The sequence below is a fragment of the Rhea pennata genome, chromosome 22, assembly GCF_028389875.1.
Source record: "Rhea pennata isolate bPtePen1 chromosome 22, bPtePen1.pri, whole genome shotgun sequence".
Classification (NCBI taxonomy): Eukaryota; Metazoa; Chordata; class Aves; order Rheiformes; family Rheidae; genus Rhea; species Rhea pennata.
The window spans coordinates 1524100-1538538 of NC_084684.1; the positions used below are offsets into that span (position 1 = coordinate 1524100).

The 14439-nt window shown below is 44.2% G+C and overlaps 1 protein-coding gene across 5 annotated transcripts in view; it reads left to right on the top strand.

Annotated features, from left to right (window-relative positions):
* Window positions 1–14439, top strand: part of ZBTB40 (zinc finger and BTB domain containing 40) — a 54867-nt gene that overhangs the window by 13885 nt on the left and 26543 nt on the right. For all 5 annotated transcript variants that reach the window (XR_009960571.1, XR_009960572.1, XR_009960570.1 and 2 more), the window contains exons 5-11: window positions 1665–1854; window positions 4874–5010; window positions 5466–5664; window positions 7073–7206; window positions 8227–8389; window positions 12961–13365; window positions 13897–14103. Coding sequence is in view for 2 of the 5 variants with exons in the window: in XM_062593498.1 (XP_062449482.1) it covers window positions 1665–1854; window positions 4874–5010; window positions 5466–5664; window positions 7073–7206; window positions 8227–8389; window positions 12961–13365; window positions 13897–14103 (1435 nt within the window). In the remaining 3 variants the exon portion in view is untranslated. The remainder of the gene's footprint in view (window positions 1–1664; window positions 1855–4873; window positions 5011–5465; window positions 5665–7072; window positions 7207–8226; window positions 8390–12960; window positions 13366–13896; window positions 14104–14439) is intronic.

The following is a 14439-nucleotide window of genomic DNA, read 5'->3' on the forward strand; positions in this document are numbered from 1 at the left end:
TGACCTGGTATTTCTATTTGATGAGATAAAAATGGGATTTACTACCTCAATCTCGACTTGAGCGAAGCATTTGAATTTCATGTGGGGAAATTGTTAAACTAAGGAAGTGGTGGTATTAAAAAAAGGATGTAGCTAATGGGGAGATGATGACAGGTTATGTTGAAGGCAGGCCTGTCAAGTTGGAGCAGGGTTGGTAGGGGGATTCACAGTGCTTTGCACTTGCTTAATCTTATCATTAAGGTTATTGCCACAGAGCTATCAAAACAAGCTAGCAAAACTTGCTGTAGAGCAAAATCAAGAGCTGTTGTCCTTTGGAAGAGGATCTGCTAATGGGAGAGGAATCATAACTGGACAGCTAAAAGAGTGAGAACTGAATGATACGATAGTATGAAGTGAAAGGTGTGCATTTAGATATAGTGACAGGAAGGAAGAGTAAGACTTCATCTGAAATACTGCGTGCAGTCTAGCCTTGTTCAAAAAAGATGCATTCGTATTGAAGTAGAAGATTGATTTGCAATAGTAAGATCAGGGGAATGGAGAAGCTATTTTACAAGAGAAGCTGCCTTATTTAGATGATTAAAATGAAGACAGAGGGAGTATGATCACTCTCTTATAAGGAAATTAGAGAGGAAGGGTGGGATAAACACCTCGGTTTAGAAGAGCTTTTTAAGCTGAAAGATAGTGTTGGCATGAGAACAAATGGGTATACACTGGCCATGAATAAATTTAAGCTGGAAATTAGAAGAATCAACAGGGGAATGAGACTGTGGGAGAGGCTGCCAGTCAGAGGAAAGGGAGCAAAAATGTAACTAGTTTTAGGACGGATCTTAATAATTTTATTAATGGGATTGTATAGTGTAGTGCTTATGACAGCAGGGAACTGCTCTGGTGACCTACAGAGTTTCTGCCAGTCCTACATTTTAATGCTTGGGAACACAGTTTTTGCAGAGAACAGGTCAATCCTTATTTGTGAACTTGTTTTCCCTTTGTAGGAGCCTCCTATTTATGTATTTATTTTTAAAATATACTTCAGCATATACTTCTGTAACCCCCCCCCCCCCTTCTTAGTCCCCATGAAGGCTGGATTTCTTCACTCACTGTGCTGGGGAGGTTTTAAACTGGCATACTAGAGCATTTCCAACCCACAGTGATCGCATCTCACACGTGAAAGGTCTCGTATGGCTAAGTCATAGAAATAATCACTCAATAGGGTGCTCGTTTAAATAATGAGATACTTGTTTTTCTTTCCATTCTTCTTTCAATGACAAGCAGAAAAATGAGGGAGAGGAAAGGAAGAAAGACTGTCAGTTGAAAAGAGTTCACTAAAAACATTAAATGAAAAATGTTTTGAACCTTGTCTTTAAGTCTTTATGCTTTGAAAAAAAATGTTTTATATTTGTCAACTAAGAGCTTGATTTGTTAGAAGAACTTGCCAGGGTAGTTTTCAGGGTGACCAATGTCAGATGCATTTGGGACATGCTTAGGTGTTCCATTAGCTAGCACCCCATAACACCTCCCAGTTAAATTTAATGGAAGAAGCGGATATGGGTTTACTGCAATACTGTGCAATATGATACTATTCCTGTTTCTCTGAGGTTGTGCAGGTCTAGGAGTGTGTAGGAAGCTCTCACAGGCAGTTTCTTGGCTGTTTCTCTGTGTTGTAGATAGTTCTGGATTGCTGCGAGGGCAGCTCTCACAGGGAAGCCATGGAGAATCTGCTGAAGAAGGTGGATGAAGAGAAAACCCTGAAAGCTGAAAGTTTGATCAAACTCTTTAGGGCCGTGAAAGGATCATTTCCTGGTCTCCACCTGCTACTAGACAACTTGATGGCAACAGCAACTGTCTCTGGCAAAGGTATCTATGCACTAAAATTTGGAGACTCAGCTCCAAACAATCTTATTTTCATATAGGGGAATGGGACATCTATGATCTCATGCAAACAAAAATGATCTGGGAGAAATGGGATAAAAGCTTTGTAATGAAATGTGTGGTGTTGGACAGAAGCCTGTTGGACTCCTTAATTGAGCTGAAACTGATAGTATAGAAACCAGGATGTTACATGTGGAAAACAGGAGAATTGTTCCCTCTCATGTCAAACTGCAAGCAGCTGTTCAGGTTTGAGTCCCTTACAAAGGCACATACTGCTGTGTTTGATAAATAGGACAGGTTTTGCCTAATAAACTCTTCACAGGTGAAGGCATCTTTCTGAACTTCATTTGATTGATTGCTGATTTTAATTTGTGGTAGAGATAGGAAGATGGAGATAATATTTCTTTTAGGAAACAAATACCTAAAACTTCCCCAAACTCCCAAATGTCTTGACATTGAACACAGGCAATGCCATGCCTTGCTGCTGTCCTTGTAAGTTCCTTTTTGTGACTAAGGGAGATGAAGTCTCTGCAGAGCGTAGCAGTATCTTATGAAGGTGATTTCTGAAGGTGCTTCATCACCATTTTGGCCTCCTAGGGAGGTTACTAGTGAGGTGAGGAACTTTCTTTCCCCCCCCCCCCCCATTAGCTCCTTACCCCCTTGTAGTTTCCATTAATGTTAAGTACTGGGATGTTACCCAGGTGGTTCTGTGGCTTTAATCTGTTCAGTGCCGAGGAGATGTTGTCCTCTCCTGGATCCAGGCAGTATTCTTCTACATCACGATCTGTTGAGACTCTTGGTCTCCCTTGTGGACCAGAGTATGCTGATAGGAGTCCTACACTTAGTGAACCCTTTAGACGTCCTTGTCTTGGACAAGTAATTCACCCCTTATTTCTGGTGGGATATTATTGTTTGTTCCCTGCCTCTGATGGCTCGGGGCTCTGAGTCCCCCTCTCTCACTTACTGGACATCATTGCAAATCTGGGTGGTCTTAGGCATCCCTCTGAGCAATTCAGATAGTGGCAACTTTCACTGACTCTAATGTTGCTTAAAAATTAAAAACTGGATTAACATGCAGTGAAATGTAAATGAGTGTTTAATAGAAAGCAAAACTGTGCTCGTAATGCTGATAATTTCTTCTGTAGCAAACATTCCCGACAGGCAGTTTGCTTTGTCATTTGTTAAGCACGATTGCTTTCCTGAAACATCAGGCTCCCAACATGGCTAATTATCTAGTGGTAATACCCGTTCCAAGGAGGAGTATTCCTTAATTACACAGAATTGAATCTCCTTGAATTGAAGCTTGAGTAAACAGAAGCACAAATATTTCTTATCATGGAAATGAAGAGGGAGGGTAAGATTTGAGCCCCTGTGCTTGCTGAAGGGCTCTGCCTGTACCGTAATGCTAACAGAGAGGAGTGCATCTTGTGCAACGGTGGAGGGCTATGCTGTGGTGGTTGAGCTCACCTTGGTAGGACAACCAAGATGAGGGTGTGTTTGTAACAACCTAAGCTTGTTTAATGAAATCGGAAGTGTTCGCATGGGAAAAGGGGACAAATATATTCGTTTGTGAACTGTTCCCCTGGTCTGTCCAAGTCATAGCTTTAGACCCTACAGAGCTAAAATGCTTAATGGGGCTTCCTTAGCTTCTCTCAGGGCCTAGACCCATGTGTCCCCGTGAAGTATTTGTCCAGAGTTTCTTTCGTATTTTTCTCAAAATCTTCCTTTGATGGACTTTCATGGACTGCCATTTACCGCCTTCACCACCTTAGGGAGCTTTCAGGGATTTTATTTTCCTTTAACCAAGCTGTGTATTTAGTTGCTTTCTTCCTAATGATTCAAATACCTAAGTACATGAACAAAAAATGCATACAAGTGTCTTGGATGGACAACAGTGTTATGTTTTGGTTTCTTCTTCAAAAGCAAAAATTAACTTCTCACCATCTTCTCCAATTTTGTAACTCCAACCCTGAAAAAAATATTCTCAGATTTGTTCGGCAATTTCTAGTTTTATTTATCAACTAATTTGGGGATAAGAAAAATCATATATATTTTTGTATACTTTTTTGGAGGGGGGAGAAGGTGTTAGTGCCACTTTGCAACCAAAAGCCTAGTTTGTGTTTCTTAACATCTTTCACCGAAGACAACTCAGCCCCTTCAATTCTTGATTATCTTGGACCATCTGGGTGTTTGTCAAATGTTAGTACATTTGGTAATTAAACACTGCTGAGGAAGAGCATGTTGCAGAGCTCCTTCATAGCAGAGTGTATTAAAGAATCTGCCTTACTGACCATGGTCTCTTTCGATGAAACTGTTCGTAGTCAATAATGGAGTATCTTTACTGCCAGTACTTCAAAAGAGATTGAACAACCTCTCAAGGTGCTGTCTTTGCAGGGAAGACCACATACTTACCTGCAGTCCTTGGCTAAAACCTGAGACTTGCTCCTTCTGGGCTCAGACTTGGACTGAGACTTTGAAGATAGTTGGATTCTCTGAAGGAATCAAGAAGTGTATTTCTGTGGACACAGGATATTCTATATTGTCTTTATTTGATTAGAATAAGTTTTGAATGAGTGATGGCCCTGGGCTCAAGGAGTCTGAAGTGCCTATGGCACTGTTCGGACTTTGTCGCGCAGCCAACCCAGTGCAATACCCACTGTTTCATTCTCTAGGCTCTACCAGCAAAATGCCTTGCCTGACTCCCTATTCCCAACACAACATTAGTGAGACATCTCAGGCTTGGCCTGCAGCCTCTTCCTTTGAGGAGGCTCTTAATCACCTCAATCTGTAGTAATTTAAAGATGCAGACCAGTGCTGACAAGAACTGGACAGTATTTGTGCTTATCCTGTGCTTGAATGTGAAACCAGGAGTCCTAAGCATAAGGCTGTTTTAGTGCCTTAGTGAGAACTGGCTCTCAAGACACTTTCAGGTCTCTCTTAGCAGCAGGAGCTGTTTGGGAAGATACTGCATGTTGAGTTTTTATTTTCATTTGCTTGCATTAAGCCAAATGGAGCCTGAGTGATTATGGAGCCAAACTGTTGAGAAGATACCAAGAAAACCTTGCGGAGCTTCTCACAGATACCCACACACTGCTACAAGGGATCTCTGCTGCACAGAACCTTGCTCCTGGTGAGAGAGAGGTAAGCAGTTTTGTGCGTGCGTGTGTGTGTATGTATTAAAATACTGAGCTTTTATTCCTGATCTGTAAGCACAATGGCCTAGGGACTTGATTTGTTAGCTATTGTGGCGGGGTTTGGGGACAATTCTCTCCTGCAGGACTTGGATTAATGATTCTTTAGCATCCTGCAGCAGGAGCAAAGTAAAATAAAATAACACTCTGAAGCTGAAAATCAGCAAGTAAGAGTGCCTGATTTCAGGATGGAGAAGGGATATCCTCACATTCTGGAGTGAGTCAAAGAGATGGCCGATGCATCTCTACGAAGGGCTAGACTTTGAAGTAGTTGTCAGTTGAATCGTGTCATGAGCCAGGCCTTCAGAGGTTGGGTCTGAGGTGAGGCAAGAGGTCTTGGCTGGCGTGTGGCTGGGCAGATGGATGGAGATCCCTCATTAGCGCCTTGTTGCTGGTCTTTTGAAGGTAATGGAACAGATTGTGAAGCGCGAGACTGGCTCAGGTGGTTTCGTCTCGCTGGTGTCTGCGGCGCTTGACAAACAGTCTCTGTCAGTGTCTGCCATTTGGCAGCTGCTCTTTGCTGTGCGAGAGGCTGAATTTCCACTGAACGTGCTCATGGAGGAGATCCAGAAAGAACCAGGCGCAGACTTTTTCTTCCAAGCAGGTAACGATCTCAGCCTCTGGACCAGAAATCTGTCCTTGGTGATACCCCTTTCTGAGCCATCTCCCTTCTCCAAATGCCATCAAAAAGGTGCTCCTACCTCTTCCTGTCTCCAGCTGTAGATATTGCAGATCCTTTCACGCACTCTTTGGCTGCTGGAAATACTTTCCCCACAGACCTTACCTGGCATTCCTGTTTCATACCTCTTCCCCACACAAGTTATCTGAAAATCTGCATCCCCTCTGAAATGAACTGTTGATCAGACTCTGGATAGGCACCTTCATCCACAAATGTGGCTGCTTTACTTGAGAGCTCTTCTTGGGGCCCTATTTTACAGGGGTCCCTAAAGTTTTGTAATGAGCAAGTCTTTTGAGAGCTGGGAGGACACCTGGCTGCTCCTAAACTTTTTTCCTCTGTAGCTGCTGTCCTGTTTTTTCTGTGCTAAAATCCAGCTTGAGAGAGTTCTTGAAGCTGAAGGCCCATCAGACTGAAAGTGTGGCTTAAATGAGAGGGTCTGTGTGTGCAGCTCTTACCCTGCCCTCTCTGGAGCCTTGACCTGTGGCTGTGAGCTTCTGTGCCGGCTTTGAGCATCTATAATTACATTTTCCTATTTTAAAACCTAAACTATCCTTTTTTTTTTCCTCCAATAATTGTGGAAATCTCACAAAAGCAAGAGGATGCTTGCATTGATGGCACTATAGTGAAAGGGATGGAGGTTGCACAGAATCCTGTTATACATGTGCTAACCCTGTTGTGCCTACTGCGTGCTAGGATGCAAAGCTGCGATTCACCTGATTATGTTCAAATATCTGTGGTGTAGCTGTGTCTATCCAAATTATTTTTCTGCATCCTCTCTGTGGTCAATACAGGAAAATCGGCACTTGCAGCACACGGTTTAACTTTTTCTTTTCTTTTCTTTCCCCCCCTTTTTTTTTAATATGGTTGCTGTATGACGAGGTGAATTGTGTCTAGAAATACTTGTTTCTTTGCACAAGACCAAGCCAAAGCAAGATATCTGAGGTTGGGGGAGAGAAGAAATCCTGCCTTGGAGAATGGGTTAGGTCCTGGGAGAATCGTGCCTGCTTTCTGAAGTTGTTAATGTCTCTTTCAGTAATATCCTCTAGCAAACCTGATCTTCCCACCCAAAGCTGGACAAATATTGGAAAGAGGTCTGCTAGATTTTTTTTTTTAACCTGACTTTTTGCTGGATGATGTCAGTGCTGCAGTTAGTGTAACCAAAATTTTCCCTCAGTTTTCCACTTTTTCCTACTCCCCAGAAGGAGGTACTTCTCTTCAGCTTTAGGAGTGAGTAGATAGAGCTTAACAAAACCAAGGCCTTTAGACTTTCCTAGGCTTTTGTGTTTTTTTTCTCTTTTTTTTTTTCAATGCCTTTTTCTTTTCCCCTCGTTAGTGGCCACCAGTGAAAGCACAGCTATTGAGATCATACTGCGTCACAGCAAGCTGATCTCGGAGGCCATCAAGCAGCGAGCAGACCTGGAATGCTTGGCTCCGGCGGAAGCAGGACTCACCGAAGCGGTGAAAGAGGTATCGGGGGATGATGCGGTGCATATCCTCAGCCACCCTTGTGTCCAGGGCGGCTCAGTGTGTGGACAGACCAGCATAGAGTAGTCTGCCTGAAATCAAGGGACACTGCTTAGGCCAGGGAAGACGTTCAAGGTTGGAGGTGCCCTCTACTGAGGTGAGACTGTATCAGGTGTGTTATGTAAACTGTGTAGGAATTGCTGGATGTGAGAACTTGCCAGTGAGAGACTGCTGATATCGTTAAAAAGGGTGGGGGGCAGAGGGGAAGGGCTGAGGGGAATGTTTCTGATGCAGAAAACCCATTCTGGCCCTACAGGGGCACTAAAGTCTTGTCAGGAAGCAGGTTTTTCCTTTGAGCCAGTTGTCTTAAGACTTTAGCTGACACGAGAATGAAGCGTTCCTGGAAAATGCAGTGAGGATGCCACTGCTGCGAGAGCTTGTCCTGTGGTGTTGGAGTCTGCAGTAGTATTTGCTTTTTGATAGTCGACTGTATTAGCTAGTAATTATTTGGCGAGCATCTTCCACTAAGGCAGCTGCTCATTCTGGTTCTCATTAGCTGCAGTTGTAGATGCACATGCACAAATTCTCACCCTGGATTTCTTTGCAGTGACCGGCTCAAGGAGGGTTGGATTTTGAAGGGAGAGAAGAACCCAAAGGGGAGTTGGGTATGAAAGACAGGTTTACAAGTTAGCTAGAAGAACTTTAGCTGTAGGGCATTGAGAAAACTCTTTCCATGGAGAGGTTGTTATAGGTGAGTCAGTACCAGTACAGAAGGTCCAATAACTTAATTTGTTGCAACATTTTAAATCCCAAAATACTTTGTTCTTGCAGTTAAAAGCTACCACGTACGGGAATGGAAGGGCATGGACCTGTATAGAACAGGATTTCTTCTCTGGTTTCTCAAAGCAGGTTCCCAGGAGTAGAAATGAAACAAAAGTAGAGGAAGTACCCTCACCCCCAGACCTTTCCTACCCTTTGCAGCCCAAGTTCTCTAACACATGACACTTCTTTTTACTTCTCTAGCTGCTGAGTATTTCTGTTCAAAAAGAGAGCTCAGAGGCCTCCCTGAAAGCAGCTCTGAGTACAGCGCAAGAGAAGTCTGTCGCAGCCATCTGTCAGCTGCTATGCAATGTTCACGAGTCTTTCCCGGACCTACAGCCAGTGATGCAGGAGCTAGAGCATGTGGGTAAGCAATGCACAGACTTTGATCCTTACATAAGCTTTTAAATTCATTTATGGGAATTTTGAGCAATTTGAGTTGTAGAAGAACTCAGTGTCCTGGAGGTCTGAGATTATCTCACAGAACTGCTTACTTGCCGGTGTCTGGGTTGTACTTACAAGAGGATTCACAGGGTGATGCTTTTTCCTGCTGCCACAATGCACCAGATAAACATTTGTATGTTATAAAGGTCATGGAGACCAAAATAACCACATAATGGTATTCTTTAACTGTTTTCATGATTCTCCAGCCCAGACTTTGCTCTGGAGGTATTTTAACAGCTTAGTCACATAATTTGTGTGTTGACATGTTTTTCAAAACTTAGATCCTTAGCATGGGGTTTCTTTGTCTCCTCCTATTTGCAGACTTTTGCATCTGCATCAGTTTGTATTCTTATTATAATCTGTGTGTGCATGGATACCTCACAGGCTGATTGCAGAAAGCTTGTGAAAGCATGTTTCTCTTGTGGAAACATGAGTCTTTTAACACGGTAGCAGTGCTCTTTGAAGTCCTAGACTATGTTCTGAGTTAATTTTCTCACTGTGTCTTAATTTGGCCTTGCTATATACACTTTTTGCAGGGTAAGTGGTCCGTGGGAGCGTCCCACAGCAGTGGGGGAATGTTACATAGTGTACCAGTTTGGCAAAGGTATGAGTGAAACAAATGCAGATAACAATTTGAGCTCTAGAAATTGGGAAGCTTAGGTTGTTGAAGGGATCAGGTTATTCAGAACAGTGGATGTACAGAAGAAATTAAGGATAAGGCTTGTTGTTCTGGCTATAGAGCTTTGAGGGAATAGCACATGCTCTGCTGACCTTCCTTCTTCTTTATATGTATTATGTGGCCTTAACCGTCTCCATGAGAGATGTACTATGCTGTAGAGGTGGTATTCACATGCAGTTCAAATCCAGATCCCCTCTTCTAACTGGAAAAGAGCTACTACCCCTCAAAACTGCTCTTTTGGCTGGCTATGGCTCTAATGAAGGTATTCATACAAATGTGACTTCTTACTTTCTACCATTTCTTTTCTGTCCCCTGATGAAGCTGCAGTTACCTGCATCTCTTTCCTTGACCCTGTCTAACCATGAGATGTGCCAGGGCTTGTAACACAGTGGCTGATGCCCTGGGGACTCCAGTGGAAGTAAGACAGCAAAAATTGTACATGCTTATGAATGTGATGCACACCTTAGTTGCTGGACACCTTGCAAGGCTTACCAGCAAGGGATCTGGGGAGCTGACTGTATTGCTCTGGCAGATGCCTGCTTCTCTGGCAGCAATATTAGAGCAGACTGCTGTTACTAAGAATCTTTGCAGGGCTTCAAGCCAAAGAGATGCTGAGACAAAATCAAGCAAGAAACAACATCAAAACGAAGAGCCTTGGAAAACTGCATTTACCTGGCCAAAACATATATTTTGTATGAAGTGTCCAGAGGAGGGTTGCCAGTAACCAACCATTTTTTTGGCATCCTACAGATCTTTAAATCGAGCTTCCATATCTTAATTTCTAGGCTAGCCTCGGCTCTGAAATCACTTCTTACCAGCCCTGAGTGTTGCAGGTCGCTTCAGTCGTGTGGCTCTTCATTTGAGATATGAATGATAACAGAGGGTATTTTGTTTGAGGAATGTGAGCTTCCCCTTTAAGCAGATGAACTCTTGTATTTCTGAAGAATATATGAGCAACATGGAGATTTGTACTGTTTGCATTTCCAGTGTTTTACGTCTCTACAATAGCGGGGGGAGGGGGAGGAAGACCTTCTATACCTAATGTAGGTGACCCGAATCACTCAGAAAGCACCAGAACTCCTCATGGAGGAAACTGCCTGCATCTATCCTCATCCATGGTCAGCATCATCAAAGTAATGGGTTGGTTTCTTTGGTGGAGGGTACAAAACCAAGTCGATTGGCTCTTCATATAACTTCTGTAGATGGAGCACTTTTATTCTTGGCAGCAAGCATGTGCAATGATGAGGTTTGGCCATTTCCACAGCATCCTTGCTAACTAGCTGCTTTCAAAATCTCTGTGAGGTCTAAGCACACATGTCATAGTTAGGTTCATGAGTCCCCAAAATCATTAAATTGAAAGGTCTGTAAGCAAAATGCCATTCTTCTCTGTAAAGGACTATAGTCACAGATGCCTCCACACAGGTTGGAAACAATCTGAATGACCTGCAGTACAAGGTAGGTGCAGAGGGGTAACTGGAATTGTCTTCCAGCTTAGAAGTTGAAAAAGTAGGAGACAAGATGGTCATACCTCAAGAGATTTGATGCTGATGGAGTCTAGTATCTACCATGCTTTGCAGTGAGAGTAGGGCAGCCTACTGATTACAGTAGGGTTAAGGATTACGGTTATGGATTACAGACTCAGTAGACAGAGAAGAAAAGGAACTCAGTAATATGCTCTATAATTAACAGCAGACTTTTTTTCTCCCCTCTCTCCAGTGCTGGTTGTCTTTTGCCACTAGAGAGCGCAGAAAGCAAAAGAGTGCCGGAGACTCAGAGGATCCCATAATTGGGAATTCCTATCTGATGCCTCTGATGCCTTTCTGGTATATGTGTACCCTCAGGCTCCATGTGTTCTCAGGAGGCTCAGCCAGGGACACAGCCAAGGCAGGTCTGTTCCTGTCTCAAACTTTGTGTGCAATCACTTCTTCAGTCAGATGTTATTTCTCTTGTGAACACTTAGATCGACCTCCAAGCTTCCTGCATCTCTGAGTAGAGGAGCTTACTGGTTAAGATCTGTTGCTAAATGTTGTTCTAACAAGATACAAAATGTGGTCTTCCCCACAGGAGGAGTTCTTTTTGCAGAGCCATATATTCCAACAAAGCTGTACCTTGATTAATTCTTAAAGCATTCCTGATGTGTTTATGATGTGCTTAAACTGCTGGTAACTGACAGAGGCGGAGAGGAAGTTGTAGTATTTTTCAACACTGGGGTTTTCTTCCTCAGAAGCTGGGACTGGGAAAGAGGCCCTTGGTGCTATGGTTCCTAGTCGTTTAAGCCATGGCTTGAGTGCACATGCACGCTTAGGACCTATGCACCCTTGCCCTGACGAATAGCACTGCAAAAACATTTCCCTGTGATTGTTCTGGGCACATATCCGTCGAAGATGGAAGGTATCTTGAAGAGCCATTTGACTCTAAAGTTACTGCTCTTCTGGTGCTTCAAGCAGCTTTACACAGCTGTATGTTGCTTGTGTTTCTGAACAATGCTATCACAGCTCTAAGAGCCTGAGGGCTGTGCAAACTCTTGGCACGTTAGAGTCCATGGCAAAACTCCTTTTCACTTCAGCGTGACTTAGGTTCTACCCATGTTGCTGTAGCAGTTCTTTTGGGCATTTCCTTGGTGTTCATATCTTCATCCACGTTCATCCTGCCAAACAAGATGAGTCTTTTCAAAGTTCAACGTTTTTGGGAGGTGGTCTTTGTTTAGATCAAAAAAACTTGCAGTATTGGTTATAGGGATGCAGAGGAAAAAGATGAGTTGCTATCTTGACAGAGGGCAAACAGGAAAGTAGTCTTCATTGCTGTCTATTTTTCTCTCTTGATGTATTCTGCAATTGGTGTGCCACCACTAGATATCATAAGGTTTCAGGAGTCGGCAGGCTGTTAAAACATGTCAACTGGTTTCTAGTTGTTTGGAAATTCAGGGCAGTATCACTCTTCAGGAGGGAGAGTGCTTTACTGAGCTCTTCCTAGAGCAAAGAAGGGAGAAATGAAGTTTTGCAAGCACAGGCTGAATTTCCTGTGTCTTGGCAAAATGAGAAGTCTGCACTGGTTTCCATGGCCACACATTCATTATAGCAAAGAAGCCAAATATATCTGTTTGTTTTTTGATTTCTTCCATACGTGCATTCCCTGTGAGGCTCTTCTGTAGACTGAGCTCCTAGGTGAATTTTCCAGCTTGTGTGTTTTGAGATGATGGCGTTACAGAGACTAAGAAAAGCATTAGACTTTGTAAGAAGTGACTGTAATGAGCAATTTAAAATACCTCAGGGTCCTAACCAGAAGACTTAAAAGGGTCGTAGCAAGATTATGTGTTCTCTTTGAAAGAGTTTGCGTTTGAAAAGTGTTCCTGAGATTTCTTATAGTTAATGGATGAATATCAAGTCTCAGTGGCAGACTTAGTGAGGCTATCATACCTGAGGTCCAGATCTTCATTTATGCACAGCTGTAACTTCATGTGTCTTCATTGCCTAGGTGAGGAGTGAGTTCTCTTACTTAGGTGAGTTCTTTGGAAAATCTGGCCCTGGCTCTTGTATAATCCAGCCCCTGATGCACGTGGGTGCTTTTGATGGAAAAAATTAAAGGCTTGCTTTTCCATGACTTGTACCATGTGTTGCCGTGACCACTTCTGCACAGTGAGAGCAATGTGCCACCATTCTGATGGGATGTTTTGTCCAATGTATGTCCGTCCTCACAGTCCTGCTGGTGCAAGGGGAGGGCTTCCTGTGTGGGAGGTTTCAGGAAATAGGAGACTAGGGAGGCTGGTGACTGGTATTCCTGATCAGCACTGAAAAAAAAAGGTACTCTTTACACAGGGATCCTGACAGAGGGAAGCGGGGAGAAACCTGGGATCAGGAAGTGGAAGGTGAACAGTGAATCCCAGGTGGAAGCTCTGGATAAAGAGGACAACAAGGCAGGAGGTGCCAGGGCCAAGGAAGCGAAGGAACCCCAAAAGAAAGCTTCTTCCAAGAAGAGTTTTGTCTGCAAAGCCTGTGATAAGAGCTTCCACTTCTACTGCCGCCTAAAGGTGCACATGAAACGTTGTCGGGTGGCCAGAGGAAAGCAAATCCAGTGTAAGGTGTGCAATGATGTCAGAACAACAAAGAAGGAGCTAGAGAAACATCAGCTGGAGGTCCATGGGGCAGTGGGGACAGCCAAGAAGAAGAAGCGGCTCCCTGTGACGTGTGACATTTGTGGCCGAGAGTTTGCTCATGCCTCAGGTAGGGACAGTGATAGGCTGGGAGCGGGGGTGTTTGCTCTAGGACCCTATGGACTTTGAGGGAGGCAGCCAGGACAGTATAGTAATGTGATAGTCTGAATTCTTGCCCTCCTCCTCCTCACAGCTCTGTGAGCACCATGTGTGGGAAAAATGCAGCTCAGCTCATTTCTCCTGCCCCACTGAGCGCAACCACTTTCTGATTAGTTCTTCTATAATTGGTTTTCCACATGGCTCATCAAGGAAAAGTGGGGCTACTGGCAAATTTAAAAGCCTCCAAAAATAATCATGCTGTTCCAGTTCTTCAGCTGATTTAGCAGTACTAGTAACAAGAGTCCAGGTCTTCTGCTCACCTAGGGCTGGCTTGCAGTGCCATAGCGCAGCACTGCCCAAGGGGGCTGTGGGCTTTCCCTGCTGGGTAAATCCATCCCCTCTCAATAGGAGGTGCTTCTCTAGCAGAGTCAGGCAGGGCTGGGAGTGTGTCCGTGTGTAGGACATTAATGCCACATTGGTGTCCTGCCCACTCCTCCTCCAGGAATGCAGTACCACAAGCTGACGGAGCACTTCGATGAGAAGCCCTTCTCCTGTGAAGAGTGCGGGGCCAAGTTTGCAGCCAACTCCACGCTGAAGAACCACCTGCGGCTCCACACTGGGGACCGTCCCTTCGCGTGCAAGCACTGTCTTATGACCTTCATGCAAGCCTCAGCCCTCGCCTACCACACCAAGAAGAAGCACTCTGAGGGTGAGCCTTCCCTATGGGCCATGATAGTCTAGCCTGGTGCTGTGACTACAGGGCATGTCTTACTCCATCCACCCCTTCCTACCCTGATTTTTTTATCTGTGTCTGACAGCTGACTGCTTTATCAGACTCTCTCCATCCTTTGCAGGAGCTCTTGGCAGCAGTCTGCTCGCAGATTGTCTTAACCTGTATGTTTTCAGCTGCTGTCCCAGCTCACTCCCTGCTCTGCCTCTCCCTTGTTCTGCTGCTCCCCCATCTCACCTTTCCAGGTTCTCCCATTAGCTCCCTCAACGTTTTGCTCAGTTACGTGGGTCTGTTTCTTTCTCTGCCTTCCTTTTT